Source organism: Esox lucius, chromosome 24 (genome assembly GCF_011004845.1).
Source record: "Esox lucius isolate fEsoLuc1 chromosome 24, fEsoLuc1.pri, whole genome shotgun sequence".
Lineage (NCBI taxonomy): Eukaryota > Metazoa > Chordata > Actinopteri > Esociformes > Esocidae > Esox > Esox lucius.
Window position 1 is genome coordinate 4696173 of NC_047592.1, and position 22260 is coordinate 4718432.

The following is a 22260-nucleotide window of genomic DNA, read 5'->3' on the forward strand; positions in this document are numbered from 1 at the left end:
CCTGTCTGTCTCCATCTGTCTGTCTCCACCGCTCTGTCTCCATCTTTCTGTCTCCATCTGTCTGTCTCCACCTCTCTGTCTTCATCTGTCTGTCTCCATCTGTCTGTCCCCATCTCTTTCCATCTCTCTGTCTCCATCTCTATCTCTCTGTCATTTGCAATCGTTTTTGTAATTATTTCTGCCATGTTACAATTTTAAAAAAAACTCTGGTTGTTGTTTATATCATTACATATAACCAAACCTGCTATGATTCTGATTAAAGAAATAAAAAATATGCAAGGAAATACAAAATAATTTTATACGAAAGAATGCAGACCAAAAGAAGCATGCTGTTGGCTCACTGGCATTCTTATCACTTAAAAGCTAGGTAACAAACTTCAAAACTAGATAACTTCCTAACTTCAGCTTAACAGATAACTAGCTACCTTCAGTTTTCAAGTTAACTCGCTAACTTCAGCTAACTACAGTAGCTAACTTTATTTGACTTGTTAACTAATATTTTTTGGCATTTAATTAGATATATCCCTTCTAATAACAGCAGTGGTGTGTTATGTTCCCCTTCCCAGTTTTGCAAAAGAATCTTAAGGCTAAATTCATCTTTAGAAGCTTTGCAGAAGCTTAGATAAATCTCGCTGAGCTATTTCCACATAGAAATTGCTACTAAATGCACTTAAAAGCACTTCTTATTTATTGACTGCTCCAGAACATTTTTGGAACAGTTACATTTATTGTAAATGTTTTGCCCTAACTGGCTCCTGCTTTATAGAGGATATCTGCTAAACATTCAATCAATAGCTTTTGATCTGTTCTCTGTGAACACTGATAACATCTCAGTGTTGTTAACTTCAATAGAAAGGTCCCAATGTCTTGGCAATTGTTATGAACGAGCAAAGGACACAAATATGTTTCAAATTAATCAAGATGAAACTAAATAATTATATACAGGCCTCATAGCCTTATTAATTAATAGTTATAGTAATTAATGATCATTATGCAATATAGAAATACATGTCATGATCACTTAATAATGCTTATTTAGTTGGGTCCATTTACCTAATTGTACACGTTTGTGATGTTTGCCTGAATATAATTAGTCAGTCAGTCATAACGTCGAAGTGTGCAGTGAGACAAATAATTCATTTAGTTTTCTAGATGTAATGTTTCTTTTTCTTAAAAAAGGGTATTGTAATTATAACGTAATTATAATAAGCACGCCAGCTCAATATTAGCATCCTGTTCAGTATTTGGTCTAACAGAGTATCAGTATTTGGTCTAATAGAGTATCAGTATTTGGTCTAATAGAGTATCAGTATTTGGTCTAATAGAGTATCAGTATTTGGTCTAACAGAGTATCAGTATTTGGTCTAACAGAGTATCAGTATTTGGTCTAACAGAGTATCAGTATTTGGTCTAATAGAGTATCAGTATTTGGTCTAACAGAGTATCAGTATTTGGTCTAACAGAGTATCAGTATTTGGTCTAACAGAGTATCAGTATTTGGTCTAACAGAGTATCAGTATTTGGTCTAACAAAGTACTCAGGGAAAGTTCTCTCACACTATCTCTGGACCATCAGAGGCTTGTCGTTAAAACAGTCAGGAGGCAAAATTCCATGGCGGTTTGGGGCTGCTCTGTCCTGGTCTCTGTCCTGGTCTCTGTGTTGGTCGCTGTCCTGACCTCTAAACTGGTCTCTGTCCAGGTCTCTGTACTGGTCTCAGCCCAGGTCTCTGTACTGGACTCTGTGCAGGTGCCGGTCCAGATCTCTGTCCTGGTCTCTGTCCTGGTCTCTGTCCATGTCTCTGTTCTGGTCTCTGTCCATGTCTCTGTTCTGGTCTCTGTCCAGGTCTCGGTGCTGGTTTCTGTACTGGTCACTGTCCTGGTCTCTGTCCAGGTCTCGGTGCTGGTCTCTGTTCTAGGTCTCTGTACAGGTGTCTGCTCTGGTTTCTGTGCTGGTCTCTGTACAGGTCTCTGCTCTGGTTTCTGTGCTGGTCTCTGTACAGGTCTCTGCTCTGGTTTCTGTGCTGGTCTCTGTCCAGGTCTCTGTGCTGGTCTCTGTGCTAGGTCTCTGTACAGGTCTCTGCTCTGGTTTCTGTGCTGGTCTCTGTACAGGTCTCTGCTCTGGTTTCTGTGCTGGTCTCTGTACAGGTCTCTGCTCTGGTTTCTGTGCTGGTCTCTGTACAGGTGTCTGCTCTGGTTTCTGTGCTGGTCTCTGAACTGGCAGTCTTTAGGGGAGAGAATATTTCAGAGGTGAACTAATCTTCAGAAATAAGACGACTTGGGCGCTGTCACAAAACCAAATGCTAGCCTGGAAGCAAGGGGAGATACATACTGTAATCTCTGAAATTGAGCTCTGGAACCTAATTCACACCTACTTTCTGCCCCTCTAACCAGACCTGGGTCTCCAGTTCACCATACAGCAGAAGACTAGTGGGCTGGGGAGGTCGTAGGGTGGGATTTGAACAACAGTTGATTCAGACATCATCGTGAGCAGGATGGTTCTCTTATGGACACCCAGACATCCCTGACAGATGGAACCCTGAGGTGTGACTTTGACGGCCAATAGCACGCGGCCTGAGACACAGCTTGACTAATCACGATCCAGGATCTACACAGCCGGAGTCATAAAATTAATATTACACACATACGGAATTCAAAACATAAAAACCTAAATATATACTTCAGTTTCTATACCTTTCATGCTAAACCGACAGGCTATAACCAGTAGATATCGGTGTTCACAAACTACGTGTTCTGTGTTTTTGGGACAGTTTTAAAAGGTCACTACCAGGCAGGCGAGTGCCTGGCAAAATCACACTGGCTTCTTCTGCCCCCCATCTTCTCTCTTCTCTCTCTCTTTCCCTTTCTTACCATCAGTCTCTCGCTCCACCCCCCCCTCTTACTACCACACCTTGTTTACTGCAGGCATCGATTTACCCACTCTCCTCTTTCACCTCCATCTCTCATCCCTCTCTTCGTTCACCCGTCTCTTTCTCTCCTCCCTTACTCCCTCCCACCCTCTGTCTCTCCCTCTCTCCGCCTGGGCAGGTCGTTACCCCTCCCTCGTCCCTCTCATCTCTCTATCAGACAGTGATGAATTGTGGCTGTCATGCTATTCTGTTCTCATCCACCCATCTGCTTAAAGACACAAGTACATATACATCAACGATTCCATCTCAGTCTTCCTGTCTCTCTGCCTGTCTGTCTCTCTGCCTGTCTGTCTCTCTGCCTGTCTGTCAGTCTGTCTCTCTGCCTGTCTCTCTGCCTGTCTGTCTGTCAGTCTGTCTCTCTGCCTGTCTGTCTGTCAGTCTGTCTCTCTGCCTGTCTGTCTGTCAGTCTCTCTCTGCCTTTCTCTCTCTCTCTCTCTCTCCCTCGCCCACTCTCCCTTGATGATAGAGATTCTTTCCCGTAGCTATCCATGTGTCAGCACACACACGCGCACACACATTATTACACATTCACACGTTACACTTACACACACACACACACATGGTGTTAATCACATAGCAACGGTAAGGATGTATTTTATGGATGAAAAAGGTTGAGTGCAAGGGAAGACAGTAGGCTGGAGGGAGTAAGGGGTGAGAGAGGGAGGTGAAAAGGAGGAGAGCGAAAGGCGTTGGAAAAGAGGAGAAAAAGAGGAGAGCGAGGGGGTTGGAGAAGGAGGAGAAAAGGAGGAGAAAAGGAGGAGAGCGAGGGGGTTGGATAGAGAGGAGAAAAAGAGGAGAGCGAGGGGGTTGGAGAAGGAGGAGAAAAGGAGGAGAGCGAGGGGGTTGGAGAAGGAGAAGAAAAGGAGGAGAGAGAGGGGGTTGGAGAAGGAGGAGAAAAGGAGGAGAGAGAGGGGGTTGGAGAAGGAGGAGAAAAGGAGGAGAGAGAGGGGGTTGGAGAGAGGGAAGTGAAACGGAGGATGTGGGTTGATTTGTGGACATAAACTCCACTGTGGTAACGCCGTTCATTAGAACCTGATTGGTTTATGTAAATTACCCATGATCCTCATCAGGCAAGAGAACCACCCTTGTGGTTCTTTCCTATTACAACAACACCCGCAGTTCTGCACACACACACACACACACACACACACAATCACTAACAGACCCCCGTGGTGTAATATTGGGTTTTACAGGGTTTTCTTTGTGTGTGTATACATTAGTGTGTGTGTCTTGGTGTGTGTGTGTGTGCCTTAGTGTGTGAACGTGTGTCTTGGTGTGTGTGTGTGTGCCTTGGTGCATGTGTGTGCATTGGTGCGTGTGTGTGTGTCTTGGTGTGTGTGTGTGTGCCTTGGTGTGTGAATGTGTGTCTTGGTGTGTGTGTGTGTGTGCCTTAGTGTGTGAATGTGTCTTGGTGTGTGTGTGTGTCTTGGTGTGTGTGTGGTTTATTGTAAAGTGTTTCAGCAGACTCATTGCTTCAGGTGAGTCTTGGAGTCACATGACTTCCAGGATCACATCCCAGACAAACAATACGGCCCACATAATGGACTGCAGGAGCCAGTCAGCTTGTCCTTTGTGAAGGAGTGTGTGTGTGTGTGTGTGTAGGTGGTTTGTAAACTAGAACAGTACATAATATGTCTGAGTTAAGAAAATATATCCACAGTCACACAAAGATAAAGGTAGAGAAAGAGAGAAAGGGAGGAGAGTGGGTGAAAGAGCGAAAGTAAGAGGGGGGAGATGAAGGGCCAGAGAGGGGGAGAGAGGAGAGAGAGGGGGAGAGAGGGGGAGAGAGAGGGGAGTAAGAGAGGAGAGGGGAAAGAGTGAGAAAATGAATAGTGAAAACGACAGACAAAAGCTTAACACATTCTACCTCCCCCTCCACGGCCTCCTTCCCTGTCTCCTCCCTCCCACTCCCTCCACCTTCCCTCCCTCCACCCTCCCTCTCCACCCCCCTACGTCCTCCTTCCCTGTCTCCTCCCTCCCTCCCACTCCACCCCCTCCCTCCACCTTCCCTCCTCCATCCTCCCCCTCCACCCCCCACCCCCCTCCTTCATTATTTCCCATTGTGCCAAAAGCTAAACTACACAGCATAATGTGCATACACCCCCGTTTACTACTGTGGTCCAACAGCCTAACAGTGAAATTAACACAACTGTGACAGATACAGAAACTGAGAGGAGGACAGAGAGAGTGGGGGGTAGACAGAGAGGGACAGAGAGAGGGGGGGGGCAGAGAGAGAAGGGGAGAGAGACAGAGAGGGAGAGAGAGAGGGGGGGGCAGAGAGAGTGGGGGGAGACAGAGAGAGAAGGGGAGAGAGACAGAGGGGGAGAGACAGAGAGGGAGAGAGAGGAGGGGGGGGAACAGAGAGAGAGGGGGACAGAGAGACAGAGGGGAGAGACAGAGAGAGAAGGGGACAGGAGGGGGAGACAGAGTGGGGGATAGAGAGGGGGACAGAGAGCGGGGGAGACAGAGAGAGAGGTGGAGAGAGATAGAGGGGGAGAGAGATAGAGGGGGAGAGAGAGAGGGGGAGAGACAGACAGGGGGGGACACAGAGAGAGAGGGGGACAGAGAGACAGAGGGGGAGAGACAGAGAGGGAGAGAGAGGGGGGGAGACAGAGAGAGAAGGGGACAGAGGGGGGGGACGACAGAGAGGGGGATAGAGAGGGGGACAGAGAGGGGGGAGACAGAGAGAGAAGGGGACAGAGGGGGGGGAGACAGAGAGGGGGATAGAGAGGGGGACAGAAAGGGGGGAGACAGAGAGAGAGGTGGAGAGAAATAGAGGGGGAGAGAGAGAGGGGGAGAGAGATAGAGGGGGAGAGAGGGGGGGGCAGAGGATGAAGCCCACTCACACACAAACACATGTAGAATCCCTTAGTCATGCATAAATTGGCCTTCTACAACAGAAGGCTGGACTGGAGGGCAGATGGAGGGGATAGAAAGTTACGAAAATATATGAACAGAAGAAAACCGAGTAGAGAATGAAAAGAAGACGGGGAGATGGAGGAGAGCAAAGAGACAGATGAGGAGGGAGAGAAGAGAGGGATGAGATGGCTGAGAGACGAGAGGAATGAGGATGAAGACACAGGAGAGGGATGAGAGGAGGGAGAGAAGAGAGGGATGAGATGGAGGAGGGTAAACGAGTGGGATGGTGTGCTATCTATCTACTCAGGGTGGATCGATGATGGTTCAGGAGAGAGATCTGTTACAGTCAACCACACACACACACACACACACACACACAGCCTGTGCTCTACTGGGATCTGATCTCAGATGGAAAGACGGAGACAGGAGAGGGTTGGAGGATGAGAGGCAGTGGGGTAGGGCAGAAGGAGGGCAAGACGAAGAGGGGGAGTGAGGGGAGAGGGTGGGGACAAGGAGTAGAAATAAAGGAGCAGTAGAGGGAGGGAGATGGGGAGGGAGGTTAGGGAGAGGGTAAGGACAGAGGGGAGAAAAGAGGAGGGTGGGGGGGGACAAAGAACGACAGAGAGCAGAGATGGAGGACAGCAGATAAAAAGGAAGAGAGGCAAATAAATATAGAGCTTGAAGAGGAGGAGTGGCAAGGCAAGAGACACACAGATTAGGAGGGGAGACCGAGCGAGAGACAAAGAGGAAATGAGCAGAAGGGGGAGAGAAAGTCATGGAAGTGAAGGGTAGTGAAGGGCAGAGTAAGGCTGAATAAAGAACCAAGAGACAGAACGGAAGGATAAGAAAAGAAATGAACAAGTGTTCGGCTGGAGCAACTATATGTACGCTACATGCTGCTGCCCAAATGCCACCCAGGTCCTTCCACACCCTTTTGACACTCAGAAACGTGAAAATAGAAGGGTGCTATTTGGGAGTCTTCCCCATGTCAGACATCCTCTACCGCTCTCCACCCATCTCCACCTCTCCAAACCTAGTGAACTGCCTGGTGGTGAAGGGACTGTAGTGAACTACCTGGTGATGAAATGACTGTAGTGGACTACCTGGTGGTGAAGGGACTGTAGTGGACTACCTGGTGGTGAAGGGACTGTAGTGAACTACCTGGTGGTGAAGGGATGATTTATTGAAATACCTGGTGATGAAGACTGTCTCGTAAACTACCTGGTGATGAAGACTGTTTAATGAACTACCTGGTGGTGAAATGACTGTAGTGAACTACCTGGTGGTGAAGGGACTGTAGTGGACTACCTGGTGGTGAAGGGACTGTAGTGGACTACCTGGTGGTGAAATGACTGTAGTGGACTACCTGGTGGTGAAGGGACTGTAGTGGACTACCTGGTGGTGAAATGACTGTAGTGAACTACCTGGTGGTGAAATGACTGTAGTGAACTACCTGGTGGTGAAGGGACTGTAGTGGACTACCTGGTGGTGAAGGGACTGTAGTGAACTACCTGGTGGTGAAATGACTGTAGTGGACTACCTGGTGGTGAAGGGACTGTAGTGGACTACCTGGTGGTGAAGGGACTGTAGTGGACTACCTGGTGGTGAAATTACTGTAGTGAATTACCTGGTGGTGAAATGACTGTAGTGAACTACCTGGTGGTGAAATTACTGTAGTGGACTACCTGGTGGTGAAGGGACTGTAGTGGACTACCTGGTGGTGAAATTACTGTAGTGGACTACCTGGTGGTGAAGGGACTGTAGTGGACTACCTGGTGGTGAAATTACTGTAGTGAACTACCTGGTGGTGAAATGACTGTAGTGAACTACCTGGTGGTGAAGGGACTGTAGTGGACTACCTGGTGGTGAAATTACTGTAGTGGACTACCTGGTGGTGAAATGACTGTAGTGAACTACCTGGTGGTGAAGGGACTGTAGTGGACTACCTGGTGGTGAAGGGACTGTAGTGGACTACCTGGTGGTGAAATGACTGTAGTGACCTACCTGGTGGTGAAGGGACTGTAGTGAACTACCTGGTGGTGAAATGACTGTAGTGAACTACCTGGTGGTGAAGGGACTGTAGTGGACTACCTGGTGGTGAAATGACTGTAGTGAACTACCTGGTGGTGAAATGACTGTAGTGAACTACCTGGTGGTGAAATGACTGTAGTGACCTACCTGGTGGTGAAGGGACTGTAGTGGACTACCTGGTGGTGAAGGGACTGTAGTGGACTACCTGGTGGTGAAATGACTGTAGTGAACTACCTGGTGGTGAAATGACTGTAGTGAACTACCTGGTGGTGAAATGACTGTAGTGGACTACCTGGTGGTGAAGGGACTGTAGTGGACTACCTGGTGGTGAAATGACTGTAGTGAACTACCTGGTGGTGAAGGGACTGTAGTGAACTACCTGGTGGTGAAATGACTGTAGTGAACTACCTGGTGGTGAAGGGACTGTAGTGAACTACCTGGTAGTGAAGGGACTGTAGTGAACTACCTGGTAGTGAAGACTGTTTAGTGTACTATGTGAAGATGAAGAGACTGTTCAGGTCTTATTTTTGTTTTAAGGTCAGGCCCAGGTCAGATGGAAAAATCTGGTAACAGTGTGAGTATAAAGGGAGAGAGAAAACGAAAGATGGCAAGAGAGAGAGTTCGCATTCGCTAAATTACTAAATGGAAAATGTATTTGTATTTTCTTCTGATATTTTTCTGCATTTGAATATAACCAAAAGAGGGAGAGAGAGATGGAGGCATGAGAGGGAGAGGAAGAATTAGAAAACAGAGTGAGTAGTATGTACATAATTGACATGATGTGTCCTCTCCGCCATATTGCTTTGCCTGCGGAACTCTCCTGTATCCCGCCAAGTTAACGTTAACTATGGAAATTGCACTACGATGCCATCAAGCATGGGTTGCCATGACGTTGACCTGGCTGTAGTGACGTCAGCTGTTTAGTCGTGAATGTGTTTGTGCGGTTTGGGTTGTTGTTGCTAGGGGGGCGGCTGTATTGGAGTATTCTGGGACGCTGTTGCTATGCAGTGTTAAGGTGTAATGTAGTAATGCACAGTATGGAAGAACAGGCTCTGTGATGATTCTGCATGTGTCAGATTGTCTGTGTGTGTGTCTGTGTGTGTGTTTTTGTGTGTGTGAGTGAGTGTGAGAGAGACCAATAATTTTATGCACTATGAAACACAAAGTGGACTCTGATGTACAGGAGACCTAACACAATGTACTGAGCTTAGCAGACACACACACACACCACACACACAGACATCCACACACACACACACACACATCCAGACACACACGCACACACACACCACATACACACACCACACACACATCCACACAGAGACACCACACACACACACACACATCCACACACACACACCATACACACAAGTTTACTCATGTGCAGGACACACACACTCACACAGCACATTTTCATAGTGCAATAATGCCAGTGTTTCTCCAAAAGGCCCTCTCAACAGACCAGGTGTCACTGTAGCCTAGATGCCACTGGTTATGTTCAGACGTAAGGTTGTTGGTTCTGTTCAGATTTATGGTTGTTGGTTCTGTTCAGACATATAGTTGTTGGTTCTGTTCAGATGTATGGTTGTTGGTTCTGTTCAGACGAATGTTTGTTGGTTCTGTTCAAATGTATGGTTGTTGGTTCTGTTGAGGCGTATGGTTGTTTGTTCTGTTCAGACGCATGGTTGTTGGTTCCGTTCAGATGTATTGTTGTTGGTTCTGTTGAGGCGTATTGTTGTTGGTTCTGTTCAGACATATGGTTGTTGGTTCTGCTTCTTGCTTCAGCTGTGTTCAACAATATCTCTGACACCGTATCCATGGATACGACCTCAGACACGTGTTAAACCTCTGTCTCTCACATAATGCCATCCTGACAATATAAGAGACTGAAATGTGTCTGTATTTTTTTTCCTAATATCCTTCTCTCTCTCTCTCTCTCTCTCTCTTCCTCCTCCCTCTCTCTGTCATCCTCTCTTTATCTCTCTGTCTCTTTCAGGTCTGTGGAAAACTCTTCATATTACCATGCCAGACCCCCCACCCCCCAACCCCAGCCGAAAACGACATCCATCGCCCCACACATATCGATCTCCACAGAGAAGGACAGAACATTCCATCCTCTCCTCCTTTTATCCACCCTTTCATCCTTCAAACACACTTCTGAACCCCCGTGAACTACTTCCCCGCTTCATCTGTCCAGCCTTGTTCTCAAACATAATTTGTTGTTCTCCGGAAACCACTCCACTTCCAACCCATCTCCTTTGCTGTGCCTGCCCCAAAGACCGTGCCATCTCTGCCCTCCCGGCCCTCCATTGGCTGACGCTGGTCACATGCTGCTGCCTGCTGCCCTCTCTAATTGGTGCAGGGGAGACTTGGGGCGTGGTCGCGGTCTGTCCATTCCACTGCGTTTGCCGGAACCTTTCAGACTCTCTGAGCACGCTCTGTGCGGATAAAGGCCTCCTATTCGTTCCCCCGAATGTCGATCGACGGACTGTTGAGCTCCGATTGGCCGATAACTACATCACAGAAGTGGGCGGGTCAGACTTTGCCAACATGACGGGATTGGTTGATCTGACTCTGTCCCGGAACACTATCCATTCCATCCGACCAATGACGTTCTCCGATTTGGAGAGTTTGCGCAGTTTGCATTTGGATGGTAACCGGCTGACGACGCTTGGGCCGAGGGATCTTGCGGGAATGGTTAATTTACAGCATCTCATTGTCAACGGCAACCAGCTGATGAGAGTGTCAGCAGAAGCATTTGATGATTTCCTGTTGACGCTGGAGGATCTGGACATGTCTTACAACAACCTTAGACGGTGAGGGATACTTTACGCTTGCCAATTCCCCAGAGACTGAAAGAACTTGTGAATAAAACTCTTTTGTGTCTGCATCCAGTAGCAAGTTTAATAGAGATACAGTAGCATATGGTTTCCATTTTATGGTCTAATGCTAGTTTGCAGTTGGCTAAATGCTACATGATGAAACTTCTTTAAAACTGCATAAAAAAATCACATGTACATCCATTTGGGGAATCAGAGGAAGGATTTAATTGGCAATATACTGATATATTCTTTAATGTTTCCATTAGATTATACAATATTTCTATTTTAAAAGACATTGTAATTCCTCTTCTACAACAATGAATGGCTAAACTAATGATTGTGTTCCACCTCATCAAGTGTATTATCGACTGACAGAGCGCTATGACAGATGACGTCAGATTGGACATAGAGCACTATGACAGATGACGTCAGATTGGACATAGAGCATTATGACAGATGACATCAGAGTGGACAAAGTGCACTCGTCCGGGAGTTGTAAGATCTTTCAAGTGTCAGCAATTTCTGAGCCTTTGGTCCCCATTTATCTGATGCTTGCTGTCTAACAGACTTCTGGTACACTGTGGCCACTGTGTGTTTCTAAAGAATCACTAATATGAATCATCACAACTAGATTATAGTGGTTATCAACCTGTGGTCTGCAGCCCACTGGCGGTCCGCATGTTGCTACTGAGGAAAGAGGTCAGTTCTAGTAGTCCAGTTTCGTCAGGGCTGAGTAGAACTACTCTTTACTCCAATCATCTGTCTCATTGTCACTAATGTTGGTTAATGCCACGTCATGACTCTCTGGGGCTCGCATTTCCAAGATTGTCGAGAAAAAACCCTGAGTTGTGCCAATTCCTGGTTGTGCACCCTTCACCATGCTCGTTTAAAATTGAGCGGGTCAGAAACTAAATCTGAAGGCTACAGTCTTCGACGGAACCTCGGCATCACGATATCTTCAAACGTGTTCGATTTTATCAGCACAAAATCTGCAATGCCCTTGTAGTGTGATATGTGCAACAGCAGGTTTTGAGAATGGGGATCATCAATAACCTATAAGAGCTGGCTGGACAAGCCAGTGAGATGTTGATGGCATCACATCTCCAAGATATTGTCCAGATTGTGTGGACTTGAGCAGAAGAGATGTCTAGTCTAATAAATATTTTCACCAGAGAAAGTGTGAAATCGTAAAAGCTCTGAAGCACAGCCGGCAATATACAGACTTGAATAGTCAGTACCGCAACTCTTCAGTAACTCTGTCCCACACACCTTGACACTAACCCGATAGACTACACAATACCCCTATGAAGCCTCTATAAAGCCCTCACAAACCCTTCATAACCATCTCTGTCTCTTCCCCAGGGTCCCATGGGAGTCAATCCAGAACATGGCCAGTCTACACACCTTAAACCTGGACCACAACCTGATCGATCACATCGCTGAGGGGTCCTTTGGAGAGCTGTACAAGCTGGCTCGTCTGGACATGACCTCCAATAGGCTGAGGACCCTGCCTCCTGACCCCCTGTTTGCTAGGTAGGTACTAACACCTTATGTCAGAGGTCAAGTTTCAAGGTCAAGGTCTGGATCTTGCCTAGATGTGACCTCCAACAGGCAGAGCATTCTGTCACCTGACCCCATGTCTGTGACGTAGTTGCGGTGGAGCAAGGTGCTTGAGACGCCAGGTTTGCATCTCGGGCAAGTGGAGAAATTAGTAAAATACCCAAATGCAGAGATTTACATTCACATTATTCTGCTAAATGACTTCCAGAAAAATCACACACAGAGCTGGTTTTATTTACGTTGAAAGATTTATTTCTGCTGAAATGGAACCCTGAAGTGAAAGAGGACCCACAACTTAATGTTCTCCTAATTTCACCTCAAAATTGAAAGAGTGGCTTACCCTGCATATGATAAGACTACAGAATAAATCATTTTAGACATAGCTTGTCTGAATCATGTTTGGCAATTTGCTATTTGTCATGTCAATAAGTGAAGGAATATTAACAAGGTAATTTTCCCAGTGTAATGAGGCCACTAGTTGCATGCATGCCTAAATAAAATAACCTCATTGTTTTCTTGCAAGGGAAAGTATTTTTGAAGACAATCAGCGAAAAACAAATAACATAAAACATGGTTAGGCTACACAGTGAACCTGTTGATGCAAGGCTACATTTGAAAGACGAGGATGGAATGCTTGACTCACACAGCAAAACGCACACGGCCCTGGGAAATACAGGCACATGTTTTAGATGAGTGTGCACTAGTGAGTTTGTAAAACATGCAGTTATCCTCTGTAATGAAAAACTGAACTTAAGCAAGCCAGCAAGCCAGTTTATTTATATAGCACAATTCATACATCGAAGCAATTCAATGTGCTTTACAAATAAAAATATATGAAAGTACAATAACATAAAAACAAGTACTCAAAGGAAAACATCAGAACAAATGAATACATCATAATAAAAAATACAATAAGAAAACATATAAGGATTAAAAATGGTATAAAAACACAGGCAGCTATATGGCTAAACAGTGTGGTTAAGTTTAAGTGCTCAGTATAGGCACATGAGAAGAGTGTTTAAGAGGTTAAGTGTTTTTAACCTGGATTTAAAAATGTATATGTTTGGGGCACGTCTAAGATCTTCTGGTAGTTTATTCCAGTTTTGTACAGCATAAGTGATAAACGCAGCTTCTCCATGTTTAGTTTAGTTCTTCATTGTTCTCATGTATTATGTGGAAAGAGTCTTCATAGTACTTATGTATAATGCAGAAAGAGTCTTCATAGTACTTATGTATGATGCAGAAAGAGTTTTCATGGTTTTCATGTATGATGCAGAAAGAGTCTTCATAGTACTTATGTATGATGCAGAAAGAGTCTTCATGGTTTTCATGTATGATGCAGAAATAGTCTTCATGGTTTTCATGTATGATGCAGAAAGAGTCTATGGATGTCATGGATTATTTGGAAAGTCTTCATGGTTCTCATGTATCATATGGAAAGAGTCTATGGTTCTCAGGTATAACTATGGAAATGGTTGGGGGGGTGTTCTTGGTTGATGCTACCTGGGCCTGGATTAAATCCAACAGTAGGTAGTAGGCACTGCATCTATTTAAAACCAACTTGGAACATGGGAGAAACTGTTCCCACTTGTATATATTACACTGCAGTATCAAGGATAGGGTATCCAGGTATTTCTATAGTATCCGGGGTAGGGTATCAGTATACTACTATAGTATCCAGGGTAGGGTATCAGTATACTACTATAGTATCCAGGGTAGGGTATCAATATACTACTATAGTATCCAGGGTAGGGTATCAATATACTACTATAGTATCCAGGGTAGGGTATCAATATACTACTATAGTATCCAGGGTAGGGTATCAGTATACTACTATAGTATCCAGGGTAGGGTATCAGTATACTACTATAGTATCCAGGGTAGGGTATCAGTATACTACTATAGTATCCAGGGTAGGGTATCAGTATACTACTATAGTATCCAGGGTAGGGTATCAGTATACTACTATAGTATCCAGGGTAGGGTATCAATATACTACTATAGTATCCAGGGTAGGGTATCAATATACTACTATAGTATCCAGGGTAGGGTATCAATATACTACTATAGTATCCGGGGTAGGGTATCAGTATACTACTATAGTATCCAGGGTAGGGTATCAATATACTACTATAGTATCCGGGGTAGGGTATCAGTATACTACTATAGTATCCGGGGTAGGGTATCAGTATACTACTATAGTATCCAGGGTAGGGTATCAATATACTACTATAGTATCCAGGGTAGGATATCAGTATACTACTATAGTATCCAGGGTAGGGTATCAGTATACTACTATAGTATCCAGGGTAGGGTATCAATATACTACTATAGTATCCAGGGTAGGGTATCAATATACTACTATAGTATCCAGGGTAGGGTATCAATATACTACTATAGTATCCAGGGTAGGGTATTATGAAACTGCTGCTCACTTATTCCTCCAATTTTCAAAGTAATTTTCACAGGATTATTTTTGGGGAGAAATGCTATAGAGCTTGATAAGAAATGTGACTTCTGTATGCAAATATTTGACTGGTACATTTAGTTTTCAGTCATTAAATGACGGTCTGCTGGTGCATTGATCCGCATTTTTTGTTCTTTTCAACACAAAGTCAGCCTTAAAGGCACTCTCCAATTCAGCAGACATCTGCGGCATTTACTGTCAAAAGCAGGCTAATCTCTGTAAACATTGCCTTTAAAAGCCCAAAAGCCTATAACCTGCTTTCAGATTGAATCCTGGCCATTTATTATTATTATCATACATTTTCGTTATACACAATTCAATGCATTTGTTAAGACTAGGCTATTTGTTTATATAATACAACAGTTGGTTAATCTAACGCTGAATGACTGGAGTCAAAGGTGACATTGAAGACTGACTCATATGCTATTTCAGTGGCCTAAAAACAAATAAAAAACTACAGTGACACATTCTCCTGTTCGACTTTAAAAAATAAATACTTAGACCAAATGGGAGGCCATGCCTTTCTACTAAAATATTCCACACTAATGTTGAAACTAGCAGACCATAAAAACTACCAGGCCAACCTTTTCCTTTGAGTGATGGACGTTTCTGGACACCAGGTCAGAATGTTCTCCGGCATTCAGCCCCTCCCAGGGAGCCACAACTTCCAGTGATTTAATATTTACAGTTCATTTAGAATAAATGTTTGTATGACCTTTTTGAAAATCCTTGGTGTATTTTGAAGGTTGAGACATGTCCCCCCCCCCCGCAGGTCTCAGACTGGGGCCATCAGTCCAACTCCTTACAACAGCGTCATCAGCCTGAACTTCGGAGGGAACCCTCTGCACTGCAACTGCGAGTTGCTATGGTTACGACGGCTGGTCAGAGAAGACGACATGGAGACGTGTGCCACGCCCCCTCACCTGGCCGGCAGGTATGCAAGTTTACTGAAGTAGTTTGGCACTCCAGGCGTTGCTCTTCAAGTGTGATTTGTAGGTGATTTGCTGCTTGTCGGTTCGGTCTCGATGCTGTCCCTACGTCCTCCTAATTCCCTCTCTCCATCCCGCCTGTCCAGGTACTTCTGGTCTGTCGCAGAGGAGGAGTTTACCTGTGAACCGCCCCTCATCACCAGGCACACCCACAACCTATGGGTCCTAGAAGGTCAGAGGGCAACCCTGAAATGCAGGGCCATCGGTGACCCTGAACCAGTCATCCATTTCGTCTCCCCCGATGATCGGATAGTGGCCAATTCCAGTCGGGTGACATCTTTCCGAAACGGAACATTGGATCTCTTTGTTACGGTTGCCAGGGACGACGGAGCGTACACATGCATAGCCATCAACGCGGCGGGAGAGGCTACCGCAAAGGTGGACCTGAAGATCATCCCGCTTCCTCACCGGAATGGGAATGTGAACATTCCAGGGAACGTGACTGCTACTGGGAATACTGAAAACTCCAACGGGATTATTCCGGGGTCTTCGGACATCACCACCGGCAAAAGTGGAAATTCCGGCGGGAACAACGGCGGGAATACAAGAGACACGGAGGAGAGGAAAGGAGAGGCGGGGGAGAGGGTTGAGGAGGGGGATGGAGGTGGGGTGGAGGAGGGGGGTTCAAGGACGAAGAAAGAGGAGGATGAAGAGGACGAGGAGGAGGAGAGGATGGTAGGGGTCCAAGGGGTGACGTCCACCTCGGCACAGGTCCGCTGGGATCTGGGAAGAACTACGGGGGAACACCTGGTCTGGATGTTTCAGATACAATACAACTGTACCGCTGATGAAACACTGGTCTACAGGTGAGTCCAAATGAGGTCACATCACACATCTGACTCCCTGACCCCTGGGTTAGAGGTGAGGTCACATCACACATCTGACTCCCTGACCCCTGGGTTAGAGGTGAGGTCACATAACACATCTGACTCCCTGACCCCTGGGTTAGAGGTGAGGTCACATAACACATCTGACTCCCTGACCCCTCGGTTAGAGGTGAGGTCACATCACACATCTGACTCCCTGACCCCTGGATGTCTTCTGATAAATCAAATCAAACGTTTATAGATCGGCTCAATTAGATCGGAACGATTAGTGAAAGAAGGACAGAATTTGACGGCCTAAACACAGCCTTCGTTTCCAATCGCCTTCCCTCCTCACACACACACCTCATATGTTCCACACACACACACACCTGACATCTAGATCTAACCCCCACGATCACTTAATACAGTATATCATGTCACAGAAAGGTCAGCTGGTGGAAAAAGAGAGCAGGATTCAGTGTGAGATCAAAAAAGAGCCTGAGAGAGTGCAGAGGGGAGTGAGAGATAAATCCCAGTTGAAATAAGTATGTACAGAATTCTGCAAAAATGATTTTTAAAACACTGAGAACAGCCTCATATAATGCATCCAGGGCAGAACTGAAGCGAATGTACATTAATAAATAATTTCCCAAAAACGAGGAATCACGTTTCATAACCACATAAAACCAGCCAACCACACTCTTAACACTAAAAAGCCCTGAAATGCCAAGAATGGAATCTAGAGGAAAGTCTTCATACTAGCAGTGAGGCTTAGTTCATAGACCCAGTACTAACCTGGCCCCATAGAGACTGATCATCACAGACAGACTGTGCTTACTGTGCCCTCAATGAGGTCAAGACAGAACTGTGTTTCCTTCTGCACTGAAACCACTATCCAGAACTGGGGGATATTTTCTTCCCTAAAACAAAGAGGCAGAGGTAAAGAACTGAAGATGGAGAGATAAGACCAGTCCCCCCAAAAAATAAGGTGGGAACTTAGCTGCCCTTCCAAATCGGCCAAATGTAGGACAAAATTAGGGGTACATATGTCCTTCCGATTACGCAGACACAATAAAAATAAAATCAAACATGGTTACCTCATATGACTGTCAAAATACTGCAATCTGCAATCACAGCAGCAACACAGAAAGGTCGTTCTGGCTTAGGTTTGGAGACAAAGGTCCTGGGTTAGGATTGGAGATAGGCAATAGGGAAGTGTCTGGCTACAAACTTTATGATGTATGTCACGTTGCAACAGTTGAGTGGTCACCAACAGCTTTGGTTCGCTCAGTCAGTTTAGTAATTGAGATCTACTCAAGTTGCTAGTTCACACGCTAGCTAGCTAGCAAGAAAAACCAGCATGGTGCTACTTAAAACAGCGACATTTCCATGGGCGAAGGAACATCAACGAGGTACGCATTTGTTTCGTTGTATCGGTCAACCGGCTCTATTTAGAGGCTTCCCACAGATCAGTGCTTTCCTCTGGGCGGCAGACTGGCATCACAGAGCAGCTGGATCACGTGTCGCTGACAACAGCCAACAGGGCCGCTCTGGGCCTCCCCACTCGATAACATTTCAGCGAAGATCGCAGCCTCGCGGAGTTACTCGTAGCCTAATATCGCGGCAAAGCATTTAACCACCTGGACGACAGCGAGATTGAGTCTACTGCTCTTCGGGGGATGGTTTTCTTTGTCAGCCGCCAACGTGGTGACGGGGGTTCCAGTGTGTTGGCTCTGGGTTGCGGGTCCCTGCGGTGCTTTCCTAGCGGCTCTGTTTCACAGAGCAGAGGAGCCATTACGGGAACACTCCCCTTTAAATCGCCGTCAGCTGCTATCTGCTCTCCACACTATATCATGATCCCACGTTCATTCCCTCTGGACTGAATTGATCAGAGAGTGGCATATTTTTATTTATTTTAAATTAGAAACATGCTGAAACATCGTAATTGGACAAGTCACATTCACCTTTAAAATCTGACACTGATTTTATTAACTTGATTCCAGAAATAAATTAGTCAATTTCTGTATATTCCCTCTACTGGTTAGTGGAATGTAAATTCCACATCCTTTAATATGTTAGATTTTTGGGGGGGAATTTCAGATATGAAATTAAAGTTTTTGTTTCCACTGAAAAGGATTTATTATAGCATTCTTATTTTTCACTTCCTTTGGCAATGTAAACAAATGTTCCCCCTCCCGATGAATTCCCTGAAGTGAATAAGGGATGAAAGAGATGGAGGAGGAGCCAGTGGGAGAGACAGAGGAGGAGCCAGTGGGAGAGATGGAGGAGGAGACAGTGGGAGAGACAGGGAGGAGACAGTGGGAGAGACAGGGAGTGACAGAGAGATAAGCATGTCCTTGTAGAAAGGATAATGGTATAGACAAGAAAAGGATGTAACTGCCTTGTTCTCTTTGTCTCTCTCTCACCCTGATTCCATTCACTCTCCCCCTCTCCTCTGTCTCCCCCTCTCATCTGTCTCCCCTCTCCTCTCCCTCTCCCTCTCCTCTATCTCTCCTCTCCCTCTCCTCTGTGTCTCCCTCTCCTCTCCCTCTCCCTCTCCTCTGTGTCTCCCTCTCCTCTCCCTCTCCCTCTCCTCTCCCTCTCCCTCTCCCTCTCCTCTGTCTCTCCCTCTCCTCTGTCTCTCCCTCTCCTGCTCTCTGCAACATCTGCCAGTGAGGCGGTTTGGAGCAGCAGAATATCATGAAAGGAGCCAGAGAGGGGGATGATGAAATGAGAAAAAAGAGAGTAGACTCATTTCCTTTCCTCTAACCTCCGCCACCCCTCCTTTTCATCCATATCTCCTTCTCTCTATTTCTCTGGGGTTCTGATTACCAATCCCGGTGTTTCCATCCTGGCACAACACACTCCTCCAGTCTACCTCAATCTCTGTCGGCTGGATACACACACACACACACACTATGCCTAGAATGAAAGGTGAGGCACCACTTTAAAAGGCACTTGAGTTGGAAAAAGGGAGAAGAGCATGACTTTGATTGGTCCAGAGAGGTTCCTGAAGACGGCGCTAGCTCATACTGAAATATGATAAAAATAAAACGTACATGAATAGACATCTAGTATCTAACCAGAATGTAGTTTCTAGGCAGTGTGTGTTTGTGTGCGCTTGCCCTTGAATGTGTGTGTGTGCTTGCCTGCGTGGGAATGTGTTTGTTTGTGTACATGCATGGGTGTCTGCGCATGTGTATGTACTTGCGGGCATGTGGGCGTGTGTGTGTTCATGCGCCTGAATACATCTTATATCTGGGTGACTGGCTGAAGCATCCATATTTCAGAAGGTCCGTCTAATTCAGAAGCATGTGTATCAGCTAAAAGACAACAGACGAATGAATCACTGTGCATAGATCCATAGAAAAGGGGGGGGGGGTGGTAGAAAGAGCAAGAGAGGGACTGAGATAAAGCAAAGGATGTTTGTGAGACAGAGAGATGTAGAAAGACGGAGGAGAGATTTTCTGTGTTTCGAGTTGCTTTGGTTATGTGTGGCGTTACATAAACTTTTAGAAATGATATAGAGAGAGAGACAGACAGAGGGAGGAAGTTGAAATAGAGAGAGAGACAGAAAGAGGGAGACAGTTGAAATAGAGAGATAGACAGACAGAGGGAGACAGTTGAAATAGAGAGAGAGACAGAAAGAGGGAGACAGTTGAAATAGAGAGAGAGACAGAAAGAGGGAGACAGTTGAAATAGAGAGAGAGACAGACAGAGGGAGACAGTTGAAATGGAGAGGGAGGGATCAAGAGAGGGAGAGAGATGGAGAGAGACAAGAAAGAGGAGAGGAAGGGAAAGCCTTATTGGAGAAGGGAAGGCAGGGAGAGTAAAGTACCAAAATAGGAAATTAAATGTGAGAGAAATACTGGTCTGGGAAAAAAAGACCAGTCAGGCCGAGAGAGAGAAATGTGTTGTGGAGTGGAACCAGTGTTAGAAGGAACCAGACAGCGAAACAGAGATGGAAATACAATGACACTGTAATGTGGTGATCAAGCTGTAAAAAGGAAAATCCAATCACAAAAAGGGCAACGATAAAATAGAGATGACTACAGTGCGTCGCATTCAGGGAGGGAGGGAGGGAGATTCGGTATTACAACCGTAGTAGTATTTGATATAACTCCATTGAAAGCCCAGCGAAAAGCCGGTCTCTCTTCAGTCCATTTCACAGTCTCCAGGATTCCACTAAGGACTCCTGCGATATGTTATACCTAACAAGCTTCATTTTGTTGCAGCAAATGTGACATTTGAATTGGAAATACGCAATGACTTTCTTGCGAAAATACGCTAACGAGGTGGAGCGTGCTGCCCAGTGGTTAAATTCACGCCTTAAATGTGTGGTGATTGCTTTATACTGCTAGCGCTCTTTTCATCCGGCTGCAATTGATCCGTTTTAGGCGAATATAATGCAACAATTATAAATTGTTATGGATAATAGTCTATGTTTTACACCCATCCTCAGTCCAAGGTTAAAACCCACCCTCAGTATACAGTTTAAACCCATCCTCAGTCTACAGTTTAAACCCATTCTCAGTCTACAGTTTAAACCCATCCTCAGTCTACAGTTTAAACCCATCCTCAGTCTATGGTTTAAACCCATCCTTAGAATACAGTTTAAACCCATCCTAAGTCTATGATTTACACCCATCCTCAGTCTATGGTTTAAAGCCATTCTCAGTCTACAGTTTATACCCATCCTCAGTCTACAGTTTAAACCCATCCTCAGTCTACGGTTTATCCCATCCTCAGTCTACGGTTTAAACCCATCCTCAGTCTGCCGTTTGAAGCCATCCTCAGTCTTCAGTTTAAACCCATCCTCAGTCTACGGTTTAAACCCATCCTCAGTCTACAGTTTAAACCCATCCTCAGTCTACGGTTTAAACCCATCCTCAATCTATAGTTAAAACAGCGTTCAACGTTACCACAGGAGGCAAAACACTGTCCGTTTCTATGGACTCTCACCGAAAGGAGGTGATAATATATTCAGCTTCAGCATTAGCATGCTATCACACTGGCTACTACACCGTTCACATGCTTCCCCTGAACTCACTGACATACAGATAATACAAACGGGTAGATAAAAGAGATACATAACACTGATAGCCACATTACCTTAGCCCCATGTGGTTGGATTGTGCTAGGTATCAAAAGCCAATCCAGTAGGGTCTGGACGCTATAGAGAGCTTGGATTCGTCTCAGAGTATTTGCATAAAGTTCCTCCCATGCCACGCCCACCAAACGGTCCCCTCGCCCACATTGCTCTCTGTCATCTTGAAGCAAGCCCATTTTGACTTTCCATCGTTACGTACTTCTAAACTCTAGAAGGGCTCTTAGTGTGCCGAACCAAGCAATCTAATTACACGTCATTCATCAATTTATCAATTATACATCACATAACGTGCCAAATTAAACACCCTCCGGCACGGTTCAGTAATTACACTGTTTATGATATTATCGATTTTTTTTATGTGGCTTCAGAAAGAATCCAAGGCTCTGATAACGCTAACAAAACTCCTCACCACGCCACAGGTCCACCATGTTTTAATGGGATAACAATACAGAGGCACCGCCTTCTATTTACAGCCGGAGACCTGAAAGCTCTCACCGTGCCGGCCATGGCACGCTATAACAATCAATTATTCATCAATCATGCGATGTTCTTATTACTCATGATGTATTCATGAGCTAATGTCCACGTCCCACATAGAACACTATTCCCCTGCGTAGTGCGCACTACGGCGGACCGACATGCGCTGCCCCGAGGGAATAGGGCACCATTTGTGAGGCATTCCCGAAGGAT

At 45.5% G+C, this 22260-nt stretch overlaps 2 protein-coding genes across 2 annotated transcripts in view; one reads left to right on the forward strand and one right to left on the reverse strand.

Moving 5' to 3' along the window:
• LOC105030915 (pyruvate carboxylase, mitochondrial) overlaps positions 1 to 22260 on the reverse strand; it is a 202581-nt gene that overhangs the window by 50416 nt on the left and 129905 nt on the right. The window lies entirely within an intron of this gene.
• The window catches only part of LOC105030914 (leucine-rich repeat and fibronectin type-III domain-containing protein 4), a 46648-nt gene that overhangs the window by 8375 nt on the left and 16013 nt on the right, over positions 1 to 22260 (forward strand). The window contains exons 3-7 of the mRNA XM_013140504.3: positions 9813 to 10632; positions 12001 to 12171; positions 15438 to 15599; positions 15741 to 16219; positions 16331 to 16460. Coding sequence (XP_012995958.2) covers positions 9839 to 10632; positions 12001 to 12171; positions 15438 to 15599; positions 15741 to 16219; positions 16331 to 16460 — 1736 coding nt within the window. The 5' untranslated portion in view covers positions 9813 to 9838. The remainder of the gene's footprint in view (positions 1 to 9812; positions 10633 to 12000; positions 12172 to 15437; positions 15600 to 15740; positions 16220 to 16330; positions 16461 to 22260) is intronic.